The sequence below is a fragment of the Haliotis rufescens genome, unplaced genomic scaffold (genome assembly GCF_023055435.1).
Source record: "Haliotis rufescens isolate VD_foot unplaced genomic scaffold, xgHalRufe1.0.p SCAF_2, whole genome shotgun sequence".
In the NCBI taxonomy this organism is placed as follows: domain Eukaryota; kingdom Metazoa; phylum Mollusca; class Gastropoda; order Lepetellida; family Haliotidae; genus Haliotis; species Haliotis rufescens.
The window spans coordinates 78,303,731-78,322,673 of record NW_025963890.1 but is presented as its reverse complement, the minus strand read 5'-3'; the positions used below and the strand labels follow the sequence as shown (position 1 = coordinate 78,322,673).

The 18,943-nt window shown below is 42.9% G+C and overlaps 1 protein-coding gene across 4 annotated transcripts in view; it reads right to left on the bottom strand.

Annotated features, from left to right (window-relative positions):
• Nucleotides 1-18,943, bottom strand: part of LOC124122794 (regulator of MON1-CCZ1 complex-like) — a 38,419-nt gene that overhangs the window by 2,619 nt on the left and 16,857 nt on the right. For all 4 annotated transcript variants that reach the window (XM_048400621.1, XM_048400622.1, XM_048400623.1 and 1 more), the window contains 11 exons: nucleotides 18,631-18,736; nucleotides 16,950-17,061; nucleotides 15,307-15,360; nucleotides 13,349-13,402; nucleotides 12,466-12,524; nucleotides 10,927-11,100; nucleotides 10,126-10,230; nucleotides 6,474-6,551; nucleotides 5,844-5,948; nucleotides 2,218-2,286; nucleotides 1,071-1,141 (listed from right to left, as the gene is read on the bottom strand). In XM_048400621.1, coding sequence (XP_048256578.1) covers nucleotides 1,071-1,141; nucleotides 2,218-2,286; nucleotides 5,844-5,948; nucleotides 6,474-6,551; nucleotides 10,126-10,230; nucleotides 10,927-11,100; nucleotides 12,466-12,524; nucleotides 13,349-13,402; nucleotides 15,307-15,360; nucleotides 16,950-17,061; nucleotides 18,631-18,736 — 987 coding nt within the window. The remainder of the gene's footprint in view (nucleotides 1-1,070; nucleotides 1,142-2,217; nucleotides 2,287-5,843; nucleotides 5,949-6,473; nucleotides 6,552-10,125; nucleotides 10,231-10,926; nucleotides 11,101-12,465; nucleotides 12,525-13,348; nucleotides 13,403-15,306; nucleotides 15,361-16,949; nucleotides 17,062-18,630; nucleotides 18,737-18,943) is intronic.

Genomic DNA, 18,943 nt, shown 5'->3' with positions numbered 1-18,943 from the left:
TTCTGAGTTATGCTCCGGAAACGATTTCGGGACGCACACACGCACACACACACACGCACACACGGACGGAACCCATTTCTATATCTGAGCGCCACCTATCTGAGTGACAGGGCAGGAAGTGAGGGTAGCGCCACCTACCTGAGTGAGAGGGCAGGAAGTGAGGGTAGCGCCACCTATCTGAGTGAGAGGGCAGGAAGTGAGGGTAGCGCCAACTATCTGAGTGAGAGGGCAGCAAGTGAGGGTAGCGCCACCTACCTGAGTGAGAGGGCGGCATGTGAGGGTAGCGCCACCTACCTGAGTGAGAGGGCAGTAAGTGAGGGTAGCGCCACCTACCTGAGTGAGAGGGCAGCATGTGAGGGTAGCGCCACCTACCTGAGTGAGAGGGCAGTAAGTGAGGGTAGCGCCACCTACCTGAGTGAGAGGGCGGCATGTGAGGGAAGCGCCACCTACCTGAGTGAGAGGGCAGCATGTGAGGGTAGCGCCACCTACCTGAGTGAGAGGGCAGGAAGTGAGGGTAGCGCCACCTTCCTGAGTGAGAGGGCAGCAAGTGAGGGTAGCGCCACCTACCTGAGTGAGAGGGCAGCATGTGAGGGTAGCGCCACCTACCTGAGTGCCGGCAGGAAGTGAGGGTAGCGCCACCTACCTGAGTGAGAGGGCAGCAAGTGAGGGTAGCGCCACCTACCTGAGTGAGAGGGCGGCATGTGAGGGTAGCGCCACCTACCTGAGTGCCGGCAGGAAGTGAGGGTAGCGCCACCTACTTGAGTGAGAGGGCGGCATGTGAGGGAAGCGCCACCTACCTGAGTGAGAGGGCAGCATGTGAGGGTAGCGCCACCTACCTGAGTGAGAGGGCAGGAAGTGAGGGTAGCGCCACCTACCTGAGTGATAGGGCGGCATGTGAGGGTAGCGCCACCTACCTGAGTGAGAGGGCAGGAAGTGAGGGTAGCGCCACCTACCTGAGTGAGAGGGCAGCATGTGAGGGTAGCGCCACCTACCTGAGTGAGAGGGCAGGAAGTGAGGGTAGCGCCACCTACCTGAGTGAGAGGGCAGGAAGTGAGGGTAGCGCCACCTACCTGAGTGCCGGCAGGAGTTGCTGCTTGGACAACAGGACCTCGATGATCTCCTCATTGGCTGTCTGAAGTCTCTGTGAAATACACATCACACTCCGTCAAGAGATACATGTCAATAATTACAAACAAATATTGCTGCAGGTTATAAACAATTTGGCCTTGATAAGAAGGCTGCACAGTCAGTTGTCACATCAACAAATAGCACAGAGTTGTTGGGGAAATGTTGAAGGTTGCAAGGCAACTTTGTTCAATGCCACACTCGGCAATATTCCAGCTATGGCAGTCTGTAAATAATAATCTGAACCAGACAATGAGCACCGATGTACGCAATTGGGATACAATGACATACAACATGTTTAAGGTTCCTAAGGTCTGTCAGGTTGCTTAGCAATGTTTTAGGTTCCTAAGGTCTGTCAGGTTGCTTAGCAATGTTTTAGGTTCCTAAGGTCTGTCAGGTTGCTTAGCGATGTTTTAGGTTCCTAAGGTCTGTCAGGTTGCATAGCAATGTTTTAGGTTCCTAAGGTCTGTCAGGTTGCTTAGCAATGTTTTACGTGCCTAAGCTCTGTCAGGTTGCTTAGCAATGTTTTAGGTTCCTAAGGTCTGTCGGGTTGCTTAGCGATGCTTTAGGTTCCTAAGGTCTGTCAGGTTGCTTAGCAATGTTTTAGGTTCCTAAGGTCTGTCAGGATGCTAAGCAATATTTTAGATATCTAGGGTCTGTGAGGTTGCTGTGAATATTTAAGGTTTCTAAGGTCAGACAGGTTGCTGGACACTGTTTTAGGTTCCTAAGGTCTGCCAGGTTGCTAGGCAATGTTTTAGGTTAATAAGGTCTGTCAGGTTGCTAGGCACTGTTTTCGGTTCCTATGGTCTGTCAGATTGCTAAGCAATGTTTTAGGTTTCTAAGGTCTGTCAGGTTGCTGTGAATATTTAAGGTTTCTAAGGTCTGTCGGGCTGCTAAGCAATGTTTTAGGTTTCTAAGGTCTGCCAGATTGCTGTGAATATTTAAGGTTTCTAAGGTCTAAGGCAATGTTTAAAGTTACTAGGATCCTTCAGTGTTTCATGTTGCTAGGGAGTGTTTCAGGTAGCAAGGGAGATGTTCTTAGTTGCTAAGGGGTTCAGGTAGAAAGCAGAAAACACAAGTATGGGAACTGACCTTGAGCATATCGAGAGCCAGTTGGTGGGCCGGCTGATACACACTCTCCAGTGACAGCATGAGACAGGCCTGCAACACCCAGGGATAGAGCAGTGTAGATACAGTGTAGATACAGTGTGCTTGCTTCATCACTGGGCACTCTCATCACCCCAATAGTGGCACCAGTAGTAACGGCTTCGGATCTTGCAAGTGTGTCATTTGCAGTTCCTCTTTACAGATTATTTCCCCAGTTGATATTTTTCTCTTAAACCCCGAAGTTTTTAAGAAGTAACTCACAAAGACAAAAAGAGGAAGTTATTCCTCCTTTTTATTTGATTTACAAGTGGAAACTGCCTTTTCATGCCACTCGCACATGTACGAGGATCTCCTACCCCTCAAACCAACACATGATATCAAAGCCATGCTAACTCACACATGTACAAGGATCTCCTACCCCTCAAACCAACACATGATATCAAAGCCATGCTAAATCACACATGTATGAGGATCTCCTACCCCTTAAACCAACACATGATATCGAAGCCATGCTAACTCACACATGTATGAGGATCTCCTACCCCTTAAACCAACACATGATATCGAAGCCATGCTAACTCACACATGTATGAGGATCTCCTACCCCTTAAACCAACACATGATATCGAAGCCATGCTAACTCACACATGTATGAGGATCTCCTACCCCTTAAACCAACACATGATATCAAAGCCATGCTAACTCACACATGTACAAGGATCTCCTACCCCTCAAACCAACACATGATATCAAAGCCATGCTAACTCACACATGTACAAGGATCTCCTACCCCTCAAACCAACACATGATATCAAAGCCATGCTAACTCACACATGTATGAGGATCTCCTACCCCTTAAACCAACACATGATATCGAAGCCATGCTAACTCACACATGTATGAGGATCTCCTACCCCTCAAACCAACACATGATATCAAAGCCATGCTAAATCACACATGTATGAGGATCTCCTACCCCTTAAACCAACACATGATATCGAAGCCATGCTAACTCACACATGTATGAGGATCTCCTACCCCTCTAACCAACACATGATATCAAAGCCATGCTAACTCACACATGTATGAGGATCTCCTACCCCTTAAACCAACACATGATATCAAAGCCATGCTAACTCACACATGTATGAGGATCTCCTACCCCTTAAACCAACACATGATATCAAAGCCATGCTAACTCACACATGTATGAGGATCTCCTACCCCTCAAACCAACACATGATATCGAAGCCATGCTAACTCACACATGTATGAGGATCTCCTACCCCTCTAACCAACACATGATATCAAAGCCATGCTAACTCACACATGTATGAGGATCTCCTACCCCTTAAACCAACACATGATATCAAAGCCATGCTAACTCACACATGTATGAGGATCTCCTACCCCTCAAACCAACACATGATATCAAAGCCATGCTAACTCACACATGTATGAGGATCTCCTACCCCTTAAACCAACACATGATATCGAAGCCATGCTAACTCACACATGTATGAGGATCTCCTACCCCTTAAACCAACACATGATATCGAAGCCATGCTAACTCACACATGTATGAGGATCTCCTACCCCTTAAACCAACACATGATATCAAAGCCATGCTAACTCACACATGTATGAGGATCTCCAACCCCTCAAACCAACACATGATATCAAAGCCATGCTAACTCACACATGTATGAGGATCTCCTACCCCTTAAACCAACACATGATATCGAAGCCATGCTAACTCACACATGTATGAGGATCTCCTACCCCTTAAACCAACACATGATATCAAAGCCATGCTAACTCACACATGTATGAGGATCTCCTACCCCTCTAACCAACACATGATATCAAAGCCATGCTAACTCACACATGTATGAGGATCTCCTACCCCTTAAACCAACACATGATATCAAAGCCATGCTAACTCACACATGTATGAGGATCTCCTACCCCTCTAACCAACACATGATATCAAAGCCATGCTAACTCACACATGTATGAGGATCTCCTACCCCTTAAACCAACACATGATATCAAAGCCATGCTAACTCACACATGTACAAGGATCTCCTACCCCTCAAACCAACACATGATATCAAAGCCATGCTAACTCACACATGTATGAGGATCTCCTACCCCTCTAACCAACACATGATATCAAAGCCATGCTAACTCACACATGTATGAGGATCTCCTACCCCTTAAACCAACACATGATATCGAAGCCATGCTAACTCACACATGTATGAGGATCTCCTACCCCTTAAACCAACACATGATATCGAAGCCATGCTAACTCACACATGTATGAGGATCTCCTACCCCTTAAACCAACACATGATATCAAAGCCATGCTAACTCACACATGTATGAGGATCTCCAACCCCTCAAACCAACACATGATATCAAAGCCATGCTAACTCACACATGTATGAGGATCTCCTACCCCTTAAACCAACACATGATATCGAAGCCATGCTAACTCACACATGTATGAGGATCTCCTACCCCTTAAACCAACACATGATATCAAAGCCATGCTAACTCACACATGTATGAGGATCTCCTACCCCTCTAACCAACACATGATATCAAAGCCATGCTAACTCACACATGTATGAGGATCTCCTACCCCTTAAACCAACACATGATATCAAAGCCATGCTAACTCACACATGTATGAGGATCTCCTACCCCTCTAACCAACACATGATATCAAAGCCATGCTAACTCACACATGTATGAGGATCTCCTACCCCTTAAACCAACACATGATATCAAAGCCATGCTAACTCACACATGTACAAGGATCTCCTACCCCTCAAACCAACACATGATATCAAAGCCATGCTAACTCACACATGTATGAGGATCTCCTACCCCTCTAACCAACACATGATATCAAAGCCATGCTAACTCACACATGTATGAGGATCTCCTACCCCTTAAACCAACACATGATATCGAAGCCATGCTAACTCACACATGTATGAGGATCTCCTACCCCTTAAACCAACACATGATATCGAAGCCATGCTAACTCACACATGTATGAGGATCTCCTACCCCTTAAACCAACACATGATATCAAAGCCATGCTAACTCACACATGTATGAGGATCTCCAACCCCTCAAACCAACACATGATATCAAAGCCATGCAGATTCACCAGGGGTTTTGACTCACCAGGGGTTGGACTCACCAGGGGTTGGACTCACCAGGGGTTTAGACTCACTAGGGGTTTAGACTCACCAGGGGTTGGACTCGTCTGGGGTTGGACTCACCAGGGGTTTAGAATTACAAGGAGGTTTAGACTCACTTAGGGGGTTTAGACTCACTGGGGTGTTTAGACTCACCAGGGGTTTTGACTCACCAGGGGTTTGACTCGTCTGGGGTTGGATTCACTGGGGGTTTTGACTCACAATGGGTTTTGACTCACCAGGGGTTTAGACTCACTGGGGGTTTAGACTCACCAGGGGTTTGGACTCACCAGAGGTTGGACTCACCTGAGGTTGGACTCACCAGGGGTTTGGACTCACCAGAGCTTGGACTCACCAGGGGGTTGGACTCACCAGAGGCAGGTTTAGACTCACCAGGGGTTTGGAGTCGCTGAGGACGTGGTACTGCAGAAACTGATGGAGCTGGTAGAAGCAGTTGTTGTGGACGAGGATATTGATGATCAGCTCGTATAGGTAGTGCTGCAGATATACTATACTTAGTTACAAAGTCTGAGTTTGCTTGTACAGACAATATATATTATACTTAGTTACAAAGTCTGAGTATACTTGTACAGACAATATATATTATACTTAGTTACAAAGTCTGAGTATGCTTGTACAGACAATATGTATTATACTTAGTTACGAAGTCTGAGTATGCTTGTACAGACAATATGTATTATACTTAGTTACAAAGTCTGAGTATGCTTGTACAGACAACATGTATTATACTTAGTTACAAAGTCTGAGTATGCTTGTACAGATAATATGTATTATACTTAGTTACGAAGTCTTAGTATGCTTGTACGGACAATATGTATTATACTTAGGTACAAAGTCTTAGTATGCTTGTACAGACAAAATTTATAATACTTAGGTATGAGGTCTGAGTATGCTTGTACAGACAAAATGTATAATACTTAGTTACGAGGTCAGAGTATGCTTATACAGACAATATGTATTATACTTAGGTACGAAGTCTTAGCAAGCTGTAGGGCTGCCTACCTGCACTGGAATGTTGAACTGGTTCAGTGATCGGATGTACTCTATGAGGACTGCCACCATAAACTTGTACTTGATGTCCTAAGCAAACAAACACAAAATATCCACAAACATTCATATAACTTGCACTCAATGCCCTTGGCAAATACACCTGTAATATATACTTGATGTCTATGTACATGACATACGTATTTTACAAACTTGAACATTAAGAAATGGTCAGGCATTTTCAAAGACACACAGTACATAGCATGAAACCATATGAAACTGTGTCCTATCTGAGATCATGAAACCATATGAAACTATGTCCTATCGGCCAACATGAAACCATATGAGACTGTGTCCTATCTGAGATCATGACACCATATGAAACTGTGTCCTATCTGAGAACATGACACCATATGAAACTGTGTCCTATCTGAGAACATGACACCATATGAAACTGTGTCCCATCTGAGAACATGAAACCATATGAAACTGTGTCCTATCTGAGAACATGACACCATATGAAACTGTGTCCTATCTGCCAACATGAAACCATAAGAAACTGTGTCCTATCTGCCAACATGACACCATATGAAACTGTGTCCTATCTGAGAACATGAAACCACATGAAACTGTGTCCTATCTGAGAACATGAAACCATATGAAACTGTGTCCTATCTGAGAACATGACACCATATGAAACTGTGTCCTATCTGAGAACATGAAACCATATGAAACTGTGTCCTATCTGAGAACATGACACCATATGAAACTGTGTCCTATCTGAGAACATGACACCATATGAAACTGTGTCCTATCTGAGAACATGACATCATATGAAACTGTGTCCTATCGGAGAACATGAAACCACATGAAACTGTGTCCTATCTGCCAACATGAAACCATAAGAAACTGTGTCCTATATGCCAACATGAAACCATATGAAACTGTGTCCTATCTGCCAACATGAAACCATATGAAACTGTGTCCTATCTGCCAACATGAAACCACATGAAACTGTGTCCTATCTGAGAACATGAACCTATATGAAACTGTTTCCTATCTGAGAACATGAAACCATATGAAACTGTGTCCTATCTGCCAACATGAAACCACATGAAACTGTGTCCTATCTGAGAACATGAAACCATATGAAACTGTGTCCTATCTCCCAACATAAAACCATATGAAACTTTGTCCTATCTGCCGACATGAAACCATATGAAACTGTGTCCTATCTGAGAACATGAAACCATATGAAACTGTGTCCTTTCTGAGAACATGACACCATATGAAACTGTCCTATCTGCCAACATGAAACCATATGAAACTGTCCTATCTGCCAACATGAAACCATATGAGACTAAGTCCTATCTGAGAACATGAAACCATATGAAACTGTGTCCTATCTGAGAACATGACACCATATGAAACTGTGTCCTATCTGAGAACATGAAACCATATGAAACTGTGTCCTATCTGCCAACATGAAACCATATGAAACTGTGTCCTATCGGAGAACATGAAACCATATGAAACTGAGTCCTATCTGAGAACATGACACCATATGAAACTGTGTCCTATCTGAGAACATGAAACCATATGAAACTGTGTCCTATCTGCCAACATGAAACCATATGAAACTGTGTCCTATCTGAGAACATGAAACCATATGAGACTGTGTCCTATCTGAGAACATGAAACCATATGAGACTGTGTCCTATCTAAGAACATGAAACCATATGAAACTGTTTCCTATCGGAGAACATGAAACTATATGAAACTGTTTCCTATCTGAGAACATGAAACCATATGAAACTGTGTCCTATCTGCCAACATGAAACCATATGAAACTGTGTCCTATCTGCCAACATGAAACCATATGAAACTGTGTCCTATCTGCCAACATGAAACCACATGAACCTGTGTCCTATCTGCCAACATGAAACCATATGAAACTTTGTCCAATCTGCCGACATGAAACCATATGAAACTGTGTCCTATCTGAGAACATGAAACCATATGAAACTGTGTCCTTTCTGAGAACATGACACCATATGAAACTGTCCTATCTGCCAACATGAAACCATATGAACCTGTTTCCTATCTGCCGACATGAAACCATATGAAACTTTGTCCTATCTGAGAACATGAAACCATATGAAACTGTGTCCTATCTGAGAACATGAAACCATATGAGACTGTGTCCTATCTAAGAACATGAAACCATATGAGACTGTGTCCTTTCTAAGAACATGAAACCATATGAAACTGTGTCCTATCTGAGAAGATGAAACTATATGAAACTGTTTCCTATCTGAGAACATGAAACCACATGAAACTGTGTCCTATCTGAGAACATGACACCATATGAAACTGTGTCCTATCTGAGAACATGAAACCATATGAGACTGTGTCCTATCTAAGAACATGAAACCATATGAGACTGTGTCCTATCTAAGAACATGAAACCATATGAAACTGTGTCCTATCGGAGAACATGAAACTATATGAAACTGTTTCCTATCTGAGAACATGAAACCATATGAAACTGTGTCCTATCTGCCAACATGAAACCATATGAAACTGTGTCCTATCTGCCGACATGAAACCATATGAAACTGTGTCCTATCTGCCAACATGAAACCATATGAAACTGTGTCCTATCTGCCAACATGAAACCATATGAAACTGTGTCCTATCTGCCAACATGAAACCACATGAAACTGTGTCCTATCTGAAAACATGAAACCATATGAAACTGTGTCCTATCTGCCGACATGAAACCATATGAAACTTTGTCCTATCTGCCAACATGAAACCATATGAAACTGTGTCCTATCTGAGAACATGAAACCATATGAAACCGTGTCCTTTCTGAGAACATGACACCATATGAAACTGTCCTATCTGCCAACATGAAACCATATGAAACTGTCCTATCTGCCGACATGAAACCATATTAGACTAAGTCCCATCTGAGAACATGAAACCATATGAAACTGTGTCCTATCTGAGAACATGACACCATATGAAACTGTGTCCTGTCTGAGAACATGAAACCATATGAAACTGTGTCCTATCTGCCAACATGAAACCATATGAAACTGTGTCCTATCGGAGAACATGAAACCATATGAAACTGAGTCCTATCTGAGAACATGACACCATATGAAACTGTGTCCTATCTGAGAACATGAAACCATATGAAACTGTGTCCTATCTGCCAACATGAAACCATATGAAACTGTGTCCTATCTGAGAACATGAAACCATATGAGACTGTGTCCTATCTGAGAACATGAAACCATATGAGACTGTGTCCTATCTAAGAACATGAAACCATATGAAACTGTGTCCTATCTAAGAACATGAAACCATATGAAACTGTGTCCTATCTGCCAACATGAAACCACATGAAACTGTGTCCTATCTGCCAACATGAAACCATATGAAACTGAGTCCTTTCTGAGAACATGACACCATATGAAACTGTGTCGTATCTGAGAACATGAAACCATATGAGACTGTGTCCTATCTAAGAACATGAAACCATATGAGACTGTGTCCTATCTAAGAACATGAAACCATATGAAACTGTGTCCTATCTGAGAACATGAAACCATATGAAACTGTGTTCAGTGTACAATGCCTGCCACCCTTCCCTCACCTTGCAGTCCTCGAACACGGAGAAGACATGCGTGTACATGTCCGACTGGTCAATGATCACCTTCCTCTTCCAAAATTTGGTCATGGCTGTTGATATCTCCCCTGCCTGGGGACAAATACGTTCTGTGACTTGATTAATCCCTCAACAAGTCTTGGTGCCTAGTGCTCATGTATTAGTCATCATAATCATGTGTTGTATGTGTTTGTTTGTTTGTTGTTTAACGCTGCACTCAGCAATATTCCAGCTATATGACGACAGTCTGTAAATAATAGAGTCTGCACCAGACAATCCAGAGATTGATATCATGAGCATCAATCTACACAATTGGGATACGATGACATGCATCTACTAAGTCAGCGAGCCTAGCCAACCGATCCCATGAGTCTCCTCTTAAGACAAGCATAGTCACCTGTTACAGCAAACATGGGTTGATGAAGACCTATTCTGGCCCGGATGTTCGCAGATCCACATGTGTTGCAGCAACAACATGCAGTTGAGCATTAAGTAACCTCAACTTTGATTTGGTGAACATGAAACGTGAGCCAATCAAAATAAGTGCAGCATTTGCCAAGATTCAGCTTATTAGCTGGAAAGGAATGTGCCATGATCCAAAATGCAAAAGGAACAGATAATGACAAAAAAATATCCAGAAGATTTGAAAAATGAAATGTGTGTAGCATAAATTACCGGTAATTAAAAATTGATTGAGTAGACAATTGAAATCATTTCCAAGATTGTTGATTGTTTTGCATTGTACTAAGTGTGATGTCACTCCGAGGTACAAGAAGCATGAGGACTGACCATGGCCTGCGACTCCACGTCCCGGTACGCCTTGTACACGTGGTTCAGCATGTCGTACACCTGGGAGATGATGTGCAGGTTGACCTGCTGCCCCGGCACCAGCATCTGCCGACACACGGAGAGGATCACCATCTTGCTCTCCTGGCGACACAGCAGGAACTGGATCAACTTGCACTGAAACAACAGGAGATGACTGAGGCACAACGTGAAACTACAGGAGATGAATGAGGCACAACGTGAAACTATAGGAGATGACAGGGGCACAACATGAAACTACAGGAGATGACTGAGGCACAACATGAAACTACAGGAGATGACAGAGGCACAACGTGAAACTACAGGAGATGACAGAGGCACAACGTGAAACTACAGGAGATGACAGAGGCACAACGTGACATAACAGGAGATAACAGAGACACGACAGGAAACTATAGGAGATGACAGAGGCACAACGTGAAACTATAGGAGCTGACAGAGGCTCAACGTGACATAACAGGAGATAACAGAGACACGACATGAAACTATAGGAGATGACAGAGGCACAACGTGAAACTACAGGAGATGACAGAGGCTCAATGTGAAACCACAGGAGATGACTGAGGCACAACGTGAAACTATAGGAGATGACTGAGGCTCAACGTGAAACTATAGGAGATGACAGAGGCACAACGTGAAACTACAGGAGATGACAGAGGCACAACGTGAAACAACAGGAGATGACAGAGGCACAACGTGAAACTACAGGAGATGACAGAAGCACAACGTGACATAACAGGAGATAACAGAGACACGACATGAAACTATAGGAGATGACAGAGGCTCAACGTGAAACTATAGGAGATGACAGAGACACAACGTGAAACTATAGGAGATGACAGAGGCTCCACGTGACATAACAGGAGATGACAGAGGCTCAATGTGAAACTACAGGAGATGACAGAGGCACAACGTGAAACAACAGGAGATGACAGAGGCACATTGTGAAACTACAGGAGATGACAGAGGCTCAATCTGAAACTACAGGAGATGACTGAGGCACAACGTGAAACTACAGGAGATGACAGAGGCACAACGTGAAACAACAGGAGATGACAGAGGCACAACGTGAAACAACAGGAGATGACAGAGGCACAACGTGAAACTTCAGGAGATCATGTGATGACAGAGATAGATCAAGGGTCCTTGTACGACATGAATGTTTAAAGTTACAGATTTGAGGGTGCAAGACCTGCAGGACCTCCTTAATTTCAAACTCTGCATGTAAATACAGTATCTAGAAGATACTGTATTAGACTTACATGAATGACATTTTCAAGAAGTATAAAATCTGCCTCAAGTCTCACTTCTAAACTAAATTCATAAGAAGCTCTATTGATTAAATTACTGTGGTGTTTAATCCAAAAATAAAAAATATCCAGCTTATTAAACTCAAAACTATTGCAAAATTCTTTTTATTATAATAAGCCTACTTTCAGGCAAACATCTAAAGACTTTAAAACATCGCCTTGAACAATCAAAGGGAGACAACTGTGTACAAACCTTGTCAGGCAGCATGGTGACCAAGGGCTCCAGATGAAGCTTGATATACCACAGGCAACCTGTCACAGGAGACAATGATATATATCACACAGGCAACCTGTCACACAGGGAATAGGATATATATCACACAGGCAACCTGTCACACAGTGGAATATGACAGATATCACACAGGCAACCTGTCACACAGTGGAATATGACAGATATCACACAGGTAACCTGTCACAGGAGACAATGATATATATCACACAGGCAACCTGTCACACAAGGAATAGGAAATATATCACACATGCAACCTGTCACACAGTGGAATATGACAGATATTACACAGGCAACCTGTCACACAAGGAATAGGATATATATCACATGCAACCTGTCACACAGTGGAATATGACAGATATCACACAGGCAACCTGTCACACAAGGAATAAGATATATATCACACATGCAACCTGTCATACAGTGGAATAGGATATATGTCACACAGCCAACCTGTCACACAAGGAATAAGATATATATCACACAGACAAATTGTCACACAAGGAATAGGATATATATCACACAGGCAACCTGTCACAGGAGATTATGAAATGTATCACACAGGCAAACTGTCACACAGGGCCAGAACATATCATGACCTTCACAGACCTTGCACACATCTTTCAATCATCCATTAAGTTATAACATTTCTATTTAGGTGAAATGTAATTATCTTTAAGAGATCTCTGGGTAGAGAGAATAACGACGACCTGAGCTTATGGGTAATACACAGATTTCAATTTCAAAAGTCCTTTCAAAATTAACTTTCCTCTCTTTTTCAACAAAATCTTAAACAAACGTCATCCTGTAATTATCTTACCGTAGACACAACCATCTTCCTACTTACCAAGCTTGGCATCAATCACGACATCGGGCTGGAACACAATCCAGTTGGCAGAGTCTATGTGAGTTAAGGTCAGGGCAGTGGAGGAGGCTGACATGGAACACTACCACAGACGACCCACCAGTGCTTGAAGACACCCGACCAGTGCTTGAAGACACCCGACCAGTGCTTGAAGACACCCACAGGTCATCTGTACCAGACTAATTATCCCACATCAGTAATCACTAGGCAACAGGAAATAATGTAGTTGTGGTGAAAAGATGGAATGTGTTTTTTGAAACAGTGATCATACACACGGAGACAAGATTCATGATAGTCACAACAGAGTGATACTATTCATCTGGAGTGCGACTGTGAATTCCACAAATGTGCACATCAACTAGAAGCTGTCAACATACTATAACAGGATAAGACAGACTCGACTGTGAATTCCACAAATGTGCACATCAACTTGAAGCTGTTAACATGCTATAACAGGATAAGACAGACTCGACTGTGAATTCCACAAATGTGCACATCAACTAGAAGCTGTCAACATACTATAACAGGATAAGACAGACTCGACTGTGAATTCCACAAATGTGCACATCAACTTGAAGCTGTCAACATGCTATAACAGGATAAGACAGACTCGACTGTGAATTCCACAAATGTGCACATCAGCTAGAAGCTGTCAACATACTATAACAGGATAAGACAGACTCGACTGTGAATTCCACAAATGTGCACATCAGCTAGAAGCTGTCAACATGCTATAACAGGATAAGACAGACTCGACTGTGAATTCCACAAATGTGCACATCAGCTAGAAGCTGTCAACATGCTATAACAGGATAAGACAGACTCGACTGTGAATTCCACAAATGTGCACATCAGCTAGAAGCTGTCAACATACTATAACAGGATAAGACAGACTCGACTGTGAATTCCACAAATGTGCACATCAGCTAGAAGCTGTCAACATGCTATAACAGGATAAGACAGACTGGACTGTGAATTCCACAAATGTGCACATCAACTAGAAGCTGTCAACATGCTATAACAGGATAAGACAGAATCGACTGTGAATTCCACAAATGTGCACATCAACTTGAAGCTGTCAACATGCTATAACAGGATAAGACAGACTGGACTGTGAATTCCACAAATGTGCACATCAACTAGAAGCTGTCAACATGCTGTAACAGGATAAGACAGACTGGACTGTGAATTCCACAAATGTGCACATCAACTTGAAGCTGTCAACATGCTATAACAGGATAAGACAGACTCGACTGTGAATTCCACAAATGTGCACATCAACTAGAAGCTGTCAACATGCTATAACAGGATAAGACAGACTCGACTGTGAATTCCACAAATGTGCACATCAACTTGAAGCTGTCCACATGCTATAACAGGATAAGACAGACTGGACTGTGAATTCCACAAATGTGCACATCAACTAGAAGCTGTCAACAAGCTATAACAGGATAAGACAGACTCGACTGTGAATTCCACAAATGTGCACATCAACTTGAAGCTGTCAACATACTATAACAGGATAAGACAGACTCGACTGTGAATTCCACAAATGTGCACATCAGCTAGAAGCTGTCAACATGCTATAACAGGATAAGACAGACTCGAGTGTATTTGAATAAGGTACAGGATAACAGACAGGCAGCCATTTCATCCTGTCAGACCAGAAGAGAAAATCCAGTGCCTCACTTGGCATTGTTTGACAGTTCCCATCATGTCTAGCACTAAACCGTGTGTGACGTGGACATGAACTAAACCATGTGTGACGTGGACATGAACTAAACCGTGTGTGAGACAAGAACTATACCGTGTGTGATGAAAGACAAGAACTAAACCTTGTGAGACATGAACTAAACTGTGAGTGATGTGTGATGTGGGTTGAGAACTATACCATATGTGACGTAAGACAAAAAGTATACCGTGACGTGGGACAAGGATACAGAGTTCACACAGGTACTCCGTCTTCTCCGTGCCTGCTGCCGTCAGATTCAGGGCTGCAGAACAGACACAGTTCATGTACACAAACTACCTCCAACCAACCTGTTCTGCTTGTTTTCCTAACATGACAGGTCTCCCATGCTATCTCAGAGTTAAAGTGTAGGAATCTATTCCAATTTTAACTTAACCCAGGAAAACAAATTCTGATTTAAAACAAAAAGTTCAAATTATTTGAAGGGTTCATTTTCAGGATGGTGACCAACAGATTTTTCACAAATCCCACACTGGGACGTCATGCCAATTTTTCTCGAAATCAGTCATGTATGTCTTACTTAATCTGGATTAAAGGCGGGGTGGGGGGGTCGTCTCCAAAGCAAAGAGGAAATAATTTAGGGTTCACCGAATTACATGTTATTACATAGCCTACATGAGCGTATACATAGATGTATATCACAGTTTATTTTGATTATTTTTCATTACAAAATCTATATAGAGGTACACAGTCTAATTGCTTAGATGTATTCATTTGGACATTCAGAATTGAAGCAGGTAGGAAGCACTGTCGGCATAGTGACTGATGTTGATTTCTGCCTCTCCAACCGCACAAGTGAAATCTATCTCCCTTCCTCCGACAGTACTTACCAATCTGACCCTAATTATTAGAGTAACGTACCCATTAAGATCTCGCACTAAATGGCCCCACATTTAACCTGTTAAAACAACAACAGCATCAAAGGATAGTGCACTAGGACTTGATGCGAATAATTTTGGTCAACAGGTCGATGTCCTGCGAAATACCCCATTTCAAGATCCTACCACTACTTGAGGGCCAGTATGTCACAAGTTCTGGGTGTTTATAAATCATGCATGAAATAATTTCCATGTGTAGTACCTAGTTTCCAGCCTAGTAGCTTTGCCACATTGTCACATCTTACACAGTCCATTCAAGATATTTCATATGTTTTCCATCTAAACATTTAGATAAACATATGTCATGAAAAGCATTTTGTTGAGAAAATATCCTAAAATGCGAAGAACTATTCCATTTGCATATTTATCGTTTGTTTACATTAATTGTACATCTCCACATGCTGAAATCGAAGCCCTATGCAGAAATAGCTATATGGTCACTTGAATGTGTAAAGCTATACTGCATCTCACTGTTGCAGTTGCAATAGTATAGATATACAATTATGCAAAACAATACGTAAAGTGCAAAGAAAGGCTTGCATTGGGCCTGTCTCATCTTATTTCAGAATAAGTGAAAATATATTTACAAAAAATAGAAAAGCCTACACCCATGGTATGGTCACTGTAGCAGAAACTTCTCTTGTGGAACGAGCCCAGTAGAGCCAAGTGGTGGTTATTGGCTATTGTTTGCAAACAATCATTCAGAACGGTCGACATACTGGCCCCTTAATAAGACTTAATAATGGACTTCTCATGATAACAGCAAGACATGGATCAGTACCAGCTTGCTGGCAATGTCATGTGCAGATAAAACACTTTGAGAAATAAACAAATAATATCAAGTGTCTCTGATATTAAAGACTATGACACTGGAATATGTGATCTGCAGCTTTGACATGATGAGATAAAACCAATGCTACAACTTTGAGATGAGTGTTGGGTTCCTCTGACTCACAGGGCAGGAGGAGTTTGAATGGCTTGATAGGCAGGGGAGACAACACTGGGAAGTGGTACTTGACGAAGCCGTCCGAGTCTCCCTCCATCTTGATGTCAAATATCATCGACGTCTGGAACAACAGGAGAACAGCATACACAGAATCTACACCACGACTCTGTCACGTCATTCACCCCCACTCACAATAATACACCACGACTCTGTCACGTCATTCACCCCCACTCACACTAATACACCATGACTCTGTCACATCATTCACCTCCACTCACAACAATACACCACGACTCTGTCACGTCATTCACCTCCACTCACAATAATACACCACGACTCTGTCACATCATTCACCTCCACTCACAATAATACACCACGACTCTGTCACGTCATTCACCTCCACTCACAATAATACACCAGGACTCTGTCACATCATTCACCTCCACTCACAATAATACACCACGACTCTGTCACGTCATTCACCTCCACTCACAATAATACACCACGACTCTGTCACATCATTCACCTCCACTCACAATAATACACCACGACTCTGTCACATCATTCACCTCCACTCACAATAATACACCACGACTCTGTCACATCATTCACCTCCACTCACAATAATACACCACGACTCTGTCACGTCATTCACCTCCACTCACAATAATACACCACGACTCTGTCACGTCATTCACCTCCACTCACAATAATACACCACGACTCTGTCACGTCATTCACCTCCACTCACAATAATACACCACGACTCTGTCACGTCATTCACCTCCACTCACAATAATACACCACGACTCTGTCACGTCATTCACCCCCACTCACACTAATACACCACGACTCCGTCACGTCATTCACCCCCACTCACACTAATACACCACGACTCTGTCACGTCATTCACCTCCACTCACAATAATACACCACGACTCTGTCACGTCATTCACCTCCACTCACAATAATACACCACGACTCTGTCACGTCATTCACCTCCACTCACAATAATACACCACGACTCTGTCACGTCATTCACCTCCACTCACAATAATACACCACGACTCTGTCACATCATTCACCTCCACTCACAATAATACACCACGACTCTGTCACATCATTCACCTCCACTCACAATAATACACCACGACTCTGTCACGTCATTCACCTCCACTCACAATAATACACCACGACTCTGTCACATCTTTCACCTCCACTCACAATAATACACCACGACTCTGTCACGTCATTCACCTCCACTCACAATAATACACCACGACTCTGTCACATCTTTCACCTCCACTCACAATAATACACCACGACTCTGTCACATCATTCACCTCCACTCACAATAATACACCACGACTCTGTCACGTCATTCACCTCCACTCACAATAATACACCACGACTCTGTCACATCATTCACCTCCACTCACAATAATACACCACGACTCTGTCACGTCATTCACCTCCACTCACAATAATACACCACGACTCTGTCACGTCATTCACCTCCACTCACAATAATACACCACGACTCTGTCACGTCATTCACCTCCACTCACAATAATACACCACGACTCTGTGACATAGTTGTGTCTATCTGTGACATAGTTGTGTCTATCTGTGACATAGTTGTGTCTATCTGTGACATAGTTGTGTCTATCTGTGACATAGTTGTGTTCACCTTGGAAGCCTGGTGGTGCACCATGATGAGGTTGTCGACGATGTTGATGGCGAAACGGCCACTCATGTTCAACTGGAGCACTTCGGTTCTCTTTGCTGGACTCTCCCTGGGAAATCAACATGACACCATGTACACAGTTCTCCTGGCTCCAGAACACCGATTCATGTTGCATGTTGTCTGGACATGATAACTAATGAGAATTAAAGCATCAATTTGTTTCAAACTCTCAATAAATCTTTCTGACAGAACAATGCTAATGATGAAATGAAAGATAGATGTTTCACCTCATCAATATTCAACTGTCTTGGCAGCC